This window comes from Volvox carteri (genome assembly GCF_000143455.1).
Source record: "Volvox carteri f. nagariensis unplaced genomic scaffold VOLCAscaffold_75, whole genome shotgun sequence".
In the NCBI taxonomy this organism is placed as follows: Eukaryota; Viridiplantae; Chlorophyta; class Chlorophyceae; order Chlamydomonadales; family Volvocaceae; genus Volvox; species Volvox carteri.
The window spans coordinates 437,413-449,780 of NW_003307618.1; the positions used below are offsets into that span (position 1 = coordinate 437,413).

The 12,368-nt window shown below is 57.0% G+C and overlaps 1 protein-coding gene across 1 annotated transcript; it reads right to left on the bottom strand.

Annotated features, from left to right (window-relative positions):
* Positions 1-7,607: 7,607 nt before the first annotated feature.
* Positions 7,608-12,181, bottom strand: VOLCADRAFT_98681 (uncharacterized protein; the record flags this gene model as incomplete). Its single annotated transcript, XM_002957552.1, has 5 exons — positions 7,608-8,360; positions 8,761-9,217; positions 9,782-9,918; positions 9,999-11,288; positions 11,963-12,181. The coding sequence occupies 5 exons, from the start codon at positions 12,179-12,181 to the stop codon at positions 7,608-7,610; spliced, it is 2,856 nt and encodes a 951-aa protein (XP_002957598.1).
* Between the last annotated feature and the right edge of the window lie 187 nt (positions 12,182-12,368).

A 12,368-nucleotide genomic window follows, 5' to 3' on the forward strand; every position in this document is an offset into this window, starting at 1 on the left:
TAAGCAGCCGAGAGCCGCACGTCGCTAGCTCCGCTCTCCTCCCCCTGGGGTGGGAGGCGTCGCACGCGCGCACGCTCTCACAAGTTTTTTTTGTGTGTGCGTGTGCGTGTGTGCATGCGTGTGCTACATAGTAGGGGGGGTGCGCACCCCGTACCTGCAAACCACCCAATACGAGCCGAGGGCTCAAGGCCTGCCAGATCGCCTATAAGCACTGTCCTACCTCGCACTTCAGACAAAGCAAGTGATAAAAGGATACTAACGACCAAAGGGAACCATAGAGCTGTGGCGGGACCATATCGGACCGTTCCAGCATCCTTGCCAAACGTTCAGGTTCCCACTTCATAGTGTCCTTTATATGCTCAAAGCCTGGGAAGTCCATATCAGGTCTGATTTCGCCCTACACCGGACAGTCCGGCAAGACGTGCTTCTCATCTCAAGTATGGCTATCAGTGCCGCAGCGGGGGCGTACTCGCGCCTCCATCGGTACATAACGCCGTCCCTTGTGCGCTCTGTTCGCCGCCAATGCCCAACAGCGAAGCCAAAAACGCATAAGCTTACAATTCACTGAACGCGGGATAAATGTGTTGTAGAACTAAGTTTGTGGCGGTCAGCGCTCTGGACGAACTGGTTTCCGTATCATGCCGTGCAGATTGCACGGGCATCTCTGGGCTCCTTGCCCTATATTAGCTTGCGCTTATCTGTCTAACTTGTAACACAACGATGTGCTAAAGTTGTATGCATTACGTGCTAAGCAACGGCATAGTTACCAATTACAACAGGTTATGAGCCCCGCACAATGTCGCATTGCGCTGCCGAGAGGTCGCCGGATCGATACCCACTGGCTGTTGCCCTGAGAATGGGAGACCGGGATGAGGCACGGGAAGGCCCGGAGCGAGAGAGTGTCGCTCACGGGGGGGTGTTGGAAATGACCGACACTCATATACCAGTGAATGGTAGCCACAGTAATAGGACCCAACGGGGGTCCGGCGCTTTGCTGGTCTTAACAGGTTATGAGCCCCGAATGGCGCATTGCGCTGCCGAGAGGTCGCCGGATCGATACCCACTGGCTGTTGACCAGAGAATGGGAGACCGGGATGAGGCACGGGAAGGCCCGTAGCGAGAGAGTGTCGCTCACGGGGGGGTGTTGGAAATGACCGACACTCATATACCAGTGAATGGTAGCCACAGTAATAGGACCCAACGGGGGTCCGGCGCTTCTTAACACTACTCAAAGCCTCAGGGACTACATCAAGAGGATTAAGGACATTGTCGAGGAGCTTACTGCATGCAAGCAGTCTGTAGCGGATGCGAACGCGGTCTTGATCCCCCTTAAGGGGCTCCCCTCCAGATATGACCCATACGTTGCACCGTATTATAGTATAACAAAATGCTGTGATATGCGGGAGCACCTCCTTCCTGCCCGCTTGCTCAGCTGCTAGACCCATCCAATGCCTGAGTGTACCTTAGAGCACTTTCCAACACTATTCGTCTTAGGTTATAATCGATATGAGTACGCAAGTTTCGTGTTGTCGTTTACTCGCGTAAGGTGTTTGGTAACTACGTTACACTCGCTTCGCTGATCAATTTGTGGTCGAAATGCAAATGTACACTCGTTTACGTATGTTTGCGTATTTTACCTGTGGATAAGCCATTCCTTGTGTGAATGTTTTGCCACACCGAGATAATGTGCTTTACTTTGTCATTCGTGGACTATACGTCGTAGTCGTACTCGAGGCTTATCTCTTGAGGGCCTCCTGTGATGTCCTTAATGTCGAAGCGCTGATGGACACCCTTAGGACACCCTGGACACGTGTCAACGATGACTGGGCAAATGATAGGCTGGCCGTGGACCCTAGAGTTTTCGTTACGGACGGTAGGAAGCCCGGCGTGAAGATGGGCCGTCATAAGCACTGGATGGGGCCACCGAAGCCGTACGCGGGTTATATCCCGCCGGCGCTTCATCGTGCCCTAATCCGTTTTCGTTTGCGTGTCTCCGACCTGGCGGTTAACAGTGAGAGCAACAGGGCTAGGGAGCACCGCGTGTGCGCTGCGTGTCGTAGTAATGGTGCTATTGAGGATGAGAAACACTTCTTGGTAAAATGTCCGGCGATTGCGTCTGCGCGTCAGAAGCTCTGGGACCTCGGTGCGCCCGTCAATGCGAACATCCGTGATATCATGCAAGTGGATGATCAGCGTGGTCTTGCAAAGGCAATTTTTGAGATATTTCGCTCCCGGCATAAGCACCTAACTACCTAACTTTCTCGGCGGTAACAGGCAATTGTGTGTCAGAGTCAAATTGACGCTGTTCGTTCTCATAAACACCCGTTTTCTTCTCGCGTAGAACTTTCTTTTTCTGTTGTTTGTTTTGTTTGTTTCGTTTACTTTTTCTCTTTTTTCTTTTCCCTACCGACGGCGCTGTCAAAGCGGTTCATGAGCCTCCGGGTTCGTTTGGGCCGTACGAGCTCGCTGAAGCTTGTAACATCCATCCATCCATCCATCCATCCATCCTGTGATCGATAGCCTGACTCCGGTATCTATAACCGGCAGCGAGCTTGACAAAGTCGCTTTACGGCTCTCTCTCATTGGAACACTGTAAGTTTTGTGAGCTAGACAACAAGCCCTGTGCGGTCCTTCCTTTTGTCAACCGCTTACGTAAAATCCCTTAACCAGCCGAACTCCTGTGTGGGCTAATCGAGGCCCATAACCTTCACGCCGGGCAGACTCAGTCGGTGAGGTAAATCCTCGTCGCTGTTGATTGTTGCCTGGAGGAAACTCTGGCCCCTTTCGCAGGTTGCCACTTGCCTCGTGTCACGACTTGCCTTTTTTGTCGTCAAGTCAGCACCTCAAGCTACCTGCAGGTCTGCGCCAGATCTCCCTGTGCACCATAGCCGTAAAGCTATGGCTGTTGTAGCCGCCTGGGGGGCCCAGCAGGGCCACCTCGATGATAGAAACCTCGGTTGCGCACACCGAGAGGGTTGCGACCCGCGCGTCGCCTAAGTGGCCTTGGGTTATCTGCCTCGTAGTATTCCACTGCAGGAGCGAATTGAGGCTAGTGACAATTTGGTGTGAGCACGTATGGTGAGCCATTTTGGTAGGTTAGGTAAGCTAGGCCACGCCAGCCGCAACCTGTCAGCCGTGTTACGCACAGCTGCCCTACTAATCAGCAATTTTGGGCCATTGCGCTTATTGGTTCGACTTGCTTGCGCATTCGGGTACTCTGACAGCTGATACTGTGTTACGCACAGCCGTTTGCCAGTCATTCGACACCCGATTACTGAATACAATTTACTCTCTTTACCATCTAGGCTTGGTCAGTCCAGCCTGTTGGAAATGACCGACACTCATATACCAGTGAATGGTAGCCACAGTAATAGGACCCAACGGGGGTCCGGCGCTTTGCTGGTCTTAACAGGTTATGAGCCCCGAATGGCGCATTGCGCTGCTGAGAGATCGCCGGATCGATACCCACTGGCTGCCCAGAGAATGGGAGACCGGGATGAGGCACGGGAAGACCCGTAGCGAGAGAGTGTCGCTCATGGGGGGGTGTTGGAAATGACCGACACTCATGTACCAGTGAATGGTAGCCACAGTAATAGGACCCAACGAGGGTCCGGCGCTTTGCTGGTCTTAACAGGTATTACTGTTATATTACATATTTAGCTCACCTGAACAGCAGGTTCGAGCTTCTCTGTGATTAACAAACATTTCGCGTACCTCTGGCCGCATCATACGTGCTCACACCAAATTGTCACTAGCCTCAATTCGCTCCTGCAGTGGACCACTACGAGGCAGATAATCCAAGGCCACTTAGAGGACGCGCGGGTCGCAACCTGCTCGGTGTGCGCAACCGAGGTTTCTATCATCGAGGTGGCCCTGCTGGGCCCCCCAGGCGGCTACAACTACCCCACCATCCACATTTGGTCGATCCGTTCGACCAGGATTCGGAACCGATCGACATAGGTCTTTTGGCTAGAGGCGTTCGATTCAATTTGGAGCCACGTCCAGCCATTTTCCGTATTTGATACCTAGGGGTAGTTCAGTTGGACCCCGAACTGGAGCAGCTTCCTCGGCCAACGAGCTTCATCACGGCCAGCTCCCAGGGGGGGAACGCTCGATTACCTCTATTTGAGTACAGAGACTTATGCGCTTCACCACGCAGTTATATGATGGAGTAAATGCTGTAACCTTATTTTCCTGACGCGGTCTCCACGAAGCAGGCTCTCAATCACTACGTACTCATTACATATTAGCACTCTCCAGCGCCACAAATCAGGCCAGCTTTAGCCACGCAGCTACTCTTCCTTTTCAGCACAACAGCGACACCAGCTTGGGTGGGGCGGGGATAGTACTCATTAGTAGTCACTGCGGCAACATCCCGCGGGCCGCCACTGCACAACATCTTCGCTCAACCATTACGCGAGATCAGCAGGAGGTAAGTTCGGTATCGAATAAGGGTACGCGTAGGGCGTCCGGTTCGGGTTCTCACTCTAGCTTGAGCGAAGCTTCCCGCGTCGCGTGCTCGCGTTCCGACAACGGCTTAGCAGCACAGGTGGAACCCCTCTTTACGAAGCTAGCTCAGGGTGAAGTTACTGCTCCACAAAACACCTCGGGGGCAAAATACGAACGGGAGAAATGGTCGCGTCTTTTCGAAACGCTAGGTAGGCCCCGTACCTACATCAACTCTTTGCTTAAAAGTCAGCGCGTGATCCGTACTCGCTACTAACTTTCTATGAGGAAGGTCAATGCTACAGTCGTATGACGCGACATTTGCACAATGATTTACGGCCGCTGTCCCGGTTGGCTGTGTGCCTAGCAGTAAGGTACTGCTTGACATGATGATTAGTACCAAACCCTCTTCTGAAAACCGCTTAGCGGTTCCTATGCGAACGAGTCTATCCAGGAGAACAAGCGTGTAGCACTTCACCAAAGCGCCTCTTACTGCTATGCCCCGGTAGTTACTCGGCATGCTGGGGTCCCCCTTCCTCATCTACGGTTCCACCAAACGGTATCCGCACCAGACGTCATGCCGGCAGGACGGGACACCTAAGACCCTCACCTCGACTTCGTTCAGCAACACCAACTCGGTCGACAGCTTGTGTGGTGTCGCAAACTCCCCTCTGCAGATCCTAGGCTGTTTGGCTGAAGGCATTCATGGTGGGGGATCCCACCTCAAAATAGTCCGCGTAGTCCAGGTAACGAGCAGTATCAAACTCCGCCAGGCTTTCCGGGCCTTACCTGCCCTACACCCACCTTCATCACCCACTGTAACATAAAGAACGAACATCAAGGGTCGGTGGTCGGTCGGCTCCCATCCATCCAACTCAATCAGGTTCCCCACCCTCAGAAAGGTGGGGAAGCACACGGGAAGTCCCGTGTGTATTCTTGAGCGGAGTGTGGCTCCCAATGGTGTTGCCTGGCTGGGTGACTCAAGCTCGAGGTGCTGTACAAGGATGGCGGCCATTACGTGGTGACTTGCCATGCGGCTCTGCTGACATCCAACCAGATGAACCGTGTTACCAATGTTACCACTTGTCCCGATGTCCGCATGTTGGTCGAGCATTGGCAATTGAAGCTTGGTTTGATGTCTGATGGGTGAAGCTACGGTTTGGAACGGCTCCCTATTCAACTTTGAAAATGCCTATTCGTGGCATCACACAACGTTCGTTATTCCCTTTTTCTCTTGCGGCTCCGTCTGGGTGTAAAGCGTCTCGCCCGCCTGGGCATGGTTCCCGGCGGCGAGGTGCCCGGCATGGGGGCTCTGGACATGGAGGCGGCTGAGGGCGCCATCGCTGGCAGCACTCACGAGGTGGTGCCGGGTATGGGGCTGGCGGAGGTGTACGGATCACCATGCATGGGACCCACTTTCGGTGCCATTATCGTGTCAGGGCCATGTGGCGCTGGCGGCGCTGGAGAAGCACTGCAAGGTGGCGGTGGCGGGCGCTGGCCGCTTCGGGTTAAGTTGGCGGCAGTGGCGGCTGGTGCTGCTGCTTGTACCGTACTGATACGAAAGGTTCGCGCCACACCTTTCGTTTTGGGCCACGAAGTGTGTCACAGTGGAAAAAGCTCTATGGAGAAAATTATTTACTTGTCGCGAAAATGTGTGGCACGAATGTGTTGTACGCCGTGTACATGGTGTAGAACAGCCAGAACTGAGTTCTTACACGCCAGAACTGAATTTTTCATATAGTTATAGCTTCCTTTTATTGTAACTGTTGTTTGCTGGACATCCTGGCACGCTACGTGACAATGCGTTGACCATGAAGCCCAGACGACCCAAGCAAACCAAGCTCACAGCCTTTTTGCCAAAGCTTGCTCGTGACACTCCTGTTGAGCTCAGAGCAGGCGTTGCTAATATTAATGTTGCTCCAGAGGTCTTGGCTGCTAGAGCCGAGCGTGAAAACGCGATGGCAGTTCAAATTGCCCGGCAGCGCAGCAGTTTGGGAGCTTTGATGCTGTCGCTCCTTGTTGTGGCTTCCCTGGAGCCCCGCGAAATGTGTGTTCATGTAAACAAATGTGTGCCATAAAAACTGACAGCCCTCGCGAATTGGTGTAACAAAACGAAAAATTCCAGCTATATTTTTGGGGTACCCGCGAAAGGTGTGGCGCGAACCTTTCGTATCAGTACGGTAGTGAAGCCGCGGTTGAGGCGATTGTGGCATGAAATGCGCTTCTCTTGTGTAAGCTAAATGGTTAGCTTTGGCATTGCCAGCAGGCTGGATGTTGTTGGCTGATATGGTGGATATGGTGGCCGACTGGTTATCTGGACTGGGCTGTTAATGCACATTGGCCCAACCCGTGTGGTGGGTGAATTGGGTTCGTTGCTCGCAGGCGATTGCGCTGCGGAAAGGAAGGCAGTTGAACTCCAACGCAACTTATATAATGCAGTTCGAACTGCATTATATAGGAGGAATCGGAGAAATTCCTCCGATGTGCCAAAACGGCGTTGTAGAAAAGAATTGCAGCACTGGCGGTTCCGCTGCCTCCTGTGCGGCCCACAGTATGATATACAGGTATATATACATACCGCAAAACTTGATAATACCATCCTCCTATCCATCCCGTTATGCATGTATGTGATCACGGAGCAGCGCAGCCGCCGAGGAGTCCCTGTACAAGCGGTCTTAAAATGACATGAATGGCCCCCGTGAATTAAAAAAGCCTCCCGTGTCGCACGCGGGCCCAGAGAGCCCAGCGCCAGAAAAAACCAATGGCAGGTGGAGCGCTTGCTGCTGCTCACTCATATCGGATCGGCGCAAGGTCATATATGGCACTTACCACCATTTTTTAAACTGAAGGATAGAGCTGTGCCGATGGGCACGTGCAGGTATACACACAGTGCTGCTAATCACTGTCGTCTAGTCGGCTCAATCAAACACGCCATTGGAGTCAACTTTCAAGGACACGCTTCCCCTGCCCGCTATCCTCGTCTCCCCAGCGTCAAGAGAGGCACACCGGATGAAACAACAGTAGGGAAGCCAGCACCAAGGCACAACCCCAATTTATACGAAACCTTCGAGCTCATTAGTACCCGTCAAGCAAGCAGATGTGGCCTGTCCAGAGGCCAAGCCCTGGAAGTTGAAGCTACCAAAACGACCATACACAGTGTGCTACTCCCAAGCGCCACTGTTGCCAGCGACCTCCTCCTCGTCATCTCCCCCGCCAGCATCCGCGTCCACATCGCCATCACCATCGCTGTCCCCAAGACCTGCCATGGCCGCTTGTGCCGCCAAGTCTCCATCATCATCGTCACCATTGCTGGCTTCATCCTCCGCATCGCCGCCCTCTTTGTAAACGCCCTCCTCCTCCTCCTGTTCCCCTCCCAACCCGCCCGCCTCCGCCTCATCCTTACCATCCCCGCTCCTCTGGCTGACTTCTCGACTCGCCGGCACCCGACTTCCAACAAACCCATCATCATCATCCTTATCACCGCCGCTGTCGCCGCCTGCCTCAGCCTCAGCCTCTGGGCCATACCCATTGCCACCACTGCCGCCGCGTTGACCTTCAACCTGAGCACCTCCACCATTACGGCTGATGTTACTGCTGCGGCTGCTGCGATTGCTGCCCCGACTAGTGCTACCACCATAACCTCGGCCGGCGCTGCTGGGAGCCACCCCCTCGGTGGCCCCGGAGTGCCGCTTCCCTGACACGCTCCTTCCAGATCCCCCCTTTTCATCGCGCTCCATTCTTTCTCCACTTGCTCGAGTCTCGGAACCGGAGGCCTCCAGTCCAGAAGAGTAATGGCTCTCCTGTTCCCTTCCGAGCCCCGTGTCCCCCTGCTGCGGCTGCTGCTGCCGCTCCTCCTCCATCGCCCGCTGCGCAGCCTCCGCGTCCTCCTTCGCCATTTGCGCATCCTCCTCCGCCTGAAGCGCACCAACAGTTGTGAGAGGGACAGGCGCGGACGGGTCAGTGGGTAGTTCGCATCAGGGTTGGATGGGAGGCGGTGATCTCCCGCGGGGCAGAAAGCGGGAACAGGATTTGAAGAGAGACAGATCGGGACATGCAAGGTAGGGGCATGCAAGGACGGAGAGGAAACGGCCGTGCGCACCTCACCTTCATTTCTCCACCCAACACGACAACGCGGTCCTCTGATGTTTGCTTTCGGGTTCTATGTCGCGGCCAACCGAACGAACACACACCAAGAGGGCGTGATCGCGTTTTTCCTTTCCACCCCAAATCAGCCCTAAGACCTGTAAGCCGCCAACCTCTCTTTCCCATCATCCTTCTGAGTTCCCACTTTTTTAAAACACCCGGCCACCGTACCTCCAGCCGCGCCTCATCCTGCATGTCGTGGCGCTTTGTCATGGACATGAGCCGCACGCCCCCAATCACCGCGAGCACCTCCCGTTCACCCTCCACTTCGCTGTCCTCGGCCTCACTGTCGCTCTCGCCCGCAATGCTGCTGCCGCGGCTCCGCCTGCCGTTGCGCTTGCCGCCACCGCCGCCGCCTCCACCGCCCCGTGCCGCGCCGCGACCGCGCCGCGCCGTCCCCTTACTGGAGCGTGAGGTGCCTGGCCCAGCAACACTGGTGCCGGTCGCCGACGGGGAGAACGAGTACGGTGGCCGGGCGCCTGCCGTGCCCGTCATCTTCGGCGGCGGCGTGGAGCTGTCCGTGACGAGGTGCTTCCCCGCCGTGAGCCAGGGTTTGAGGTGGATATCGGGAATGTGGGAAGTCTTAGCGCCGTCATCATCGTTGCGTTGGGGCCGCGCCTCCATATACCTGCGTGACCAGGTACATGGTAATGACAACCGGAGGGCAACAGCCGGGGGGGGAGGGGACGGAAGTCGGGAACCCGGGAGACCGACGTGGCCCATGTACCACCGGAGCATGAAGGTGGAGCGCCGGTGCATGTGAGGTGGAGAGCGGGAAAGGCCAGAGTGGCCAGAGAGGAGGCGGCAGGGCTGGGATTGGTAGGCGGCTAGGAAACCGGGAGGCGCCCTTTATCAGGTAAAGGGAGGGACCCGGTGACCAGGTCCAGAATCGGCCAAGCGCATCGCTGGGCCCTTTCCAAGCATCTCCCTCCACCACTACCCCTCTGGTTCGCGAGAACGCAGATCCTCACACCAGGCAGCTCCACCGCTCACACCCCGGTCGCTTCCCTTTCCCTTTCCGCGTGTTGAGGAGCCCCGGGACAGCTCGACAAGGCAATCCCGAAGCCCTTGCAACAGGTCCGAGCCCGCAGCACATACGACGACATGGTTACCCTCCCGACCCGTGCTCGGGCCTTTGTCTGTCTCACCCTCCCACCCTCTCTGGCTTCAATTAAGGGTGCTCAGCACTTACTTGGCCTTGATTCCCATGTACGCGGGGTTGGGAGGAATCTTTTCTGGCGGTAGGAACCAGCCCATGCCCACAATCGGGTAGCGCTCGGGGCTGTAGATGGCCGGGTCCCGGGGCACCGCCCGTCGGCGGTCGGCTTCCTGCGGCAGCGTGACATTGCGCAGGTCGCCACACACCTCGCTTGCAACACGTTCCCTTTATCTTCGCCTCTTTCCCCTACCTCCTGCGTCTCCTTGGCCTCCCCCGACGAGCTCCTGTACGTGTGTTTCGGCACCGGCGGCGCCGCATCCGGAATGGGCTGCCTGCCAGAGGGCCTCCAGATGCCGCCGCCGGGACCCGGACTAGTGTCCCGGCCACGGTCCGTTGCGTGCCCGCCACCGCCGCACCCGCCAGCCTCCAAGCTATGGGCCCGCCGCCCGCCGTCGTCTTCAGTGCTACGGCAGCTGCGGCTGTACAGTGGCGGCGGCGACGCCAGCAGGTGGCTGTTGCGGGAAGTGTCACGTGCGCTGGCACCGCCGCCGCCGCCGCCGCTGCTGCCACCGATTCGCAGCTTGGTGCCTGGTGGCAAGTACACCGCCCCAAGCGCCAAGATAGCCGCTTTCTGTGCGCTGGCTTTGGCGGCGGCAGCGGCCTGAGCCTCTTTTTCCTTCTCCTTCACCTCCTTTTCCTTCACCCTGGCGTAACCCGCACGTTCCAGAGCCGGAAGGTGTGTGCCGTGCCCGTCGACCCCGTCCCCTTCAGCGCCCACCCCGGCGTCCCCTGCCCCGCCCCGCCGACCCTGGCTCCCGGGACTACCTCCGCCGCCACCGCTGCTACCTTCACGGAAGTACGACTGGTCTGGACTGTATGCTCGTCCGACGTACGAATCCAGTAAGTCCGTACGGGGAGAGCGTTGTGCACCATTAGTAGTACCGGCCGCGGCGGCGGTCCCCAGGGCAGTGTTTGTGCCCCCTGCAGCAGCGGTGTAGCCCCCAGGGCCGGGTGACGTCCCCGGCGATGTTGCGTTCCGGCCAGGTCCCGGCGACGTCACCTCACCGCCGTACGGACTTGTCCATATGGGCGGTGAGGCCGCGTTCAGTCCCGGCAGGATGGTTGTGCGTGTGCCGTTCCCGTCCGTGCTGACAATCCTGCTGCCGCCGGTGCGAGGTCCCAGCGTGTTGTCACCGTCCGAGGTCCGGCGGCCTCCAGGGCTGCGGCTGTGTTCGCTGCGGCCGGTGCCTGTGGGAAAGGAGCCGCGGACGCCGCTGCCTGGAAAGGCATTAGTGGAGGGTGGACGCAGGAGCGCGGTGCGCGGCTGCACCTCCCAGGCGCTGCGTTCCAGGATGAAGCGGGAGTCCCAGGCGGGTCGGCCGTCTGCGTGAGTGGTTCCCTCCAGATCTGGGACAGCAGTCGGGGCGCCGTCGCTGACTGCGGCGTGACTGGCAGCGCCGCGGATGCTGCTGCTGCCGCCGCCGCCACCGCCACCACCGCGCGTGCCATTGGGTGACGAGGCACGAGCCAGCCTGTGACCCTGCGTCGCATGATATCGTGTCGCAAGACGTCACCTAGTGAGATAGCGTGGATATGATGAATTATGGTTGCAGAGCAGTGTGTCGGTGGGTGGAAACGTTATGAAGTGTTACACGGCGCGTCGTGAGCCGAAAGATCGAAATAAAGTAACAGGATACACGACGTGGACTTGCCCCAAAAGGGGCCCCCAGTGTCGGTGTGAATGTGATCTGCGAGGTCACGGATTCCCTCTCCAACGAGGAATGGGCTGTTGCTCATTGTTGATATCGTAATTATATACACGATCGTAGCTTGCATGTTGTTCTTTTAGACTCCGGAATGTCCAAATTAGGCTATGGGAACCGGGAGGTCCAGGAGGTGCCATCAATCGCTGGGGAGGCACGGCGGCCAGGCCACGTGCAGCGGCAAGAGCCCGCGGGGCTGTGCGAAAGCCCACACAGGCGATTCTAGAAATACACAATATTGCGGTTGCCACCACAGATTCTAAAAGGCAATGCCAGAACGCATTTCGCCGTAGTGCGCTTGTAAGGAGCTAGTATGAATGTGTAGCGGCCACGTGACGGTTACGCTGAGCCCAACCGTTGCCCGGAAGCCTGCCGTTAATCCACGCCGCCGCGGCGGTTTGCATGTCATGCCCATTTTGTTAGGCAGCGGCAGCGGCCGTCCGTTACGTACCTGCTGAGCCTCCTTGTACGGTAACTGGTCGAGCTCGCCTGCGTCGGAAAGCGGCGACAGTTTGGGCGGCTGGTACGAGGGGTCCGTGTACCCAGTGCTGGCGACGGCCGTTAGGTCCAGGGTTGAATGAACCGCATCTGGGTTTTGAGCTGCCTTATCCCAGCCAGGGCGGGGACGAAGAGCAGACGGAGTACCCTGGTCATGTGTGTCCTCCGTCATTACCGCGGCAGCTGTCGCCCTAAGCAGTTGCTGAGTGTTGATTGCTGGATTCAACTAATGTGGTATATGTTGCATTGGGTCCTTGTACAGTGCGACTTCCAAGTTCACGTCAGAACTTCCGAAGGATGCCCTCTTGCGCCTGTGCAAGGATGGTATTATAGGTTACTAGTAGATCCAGAACAAACAC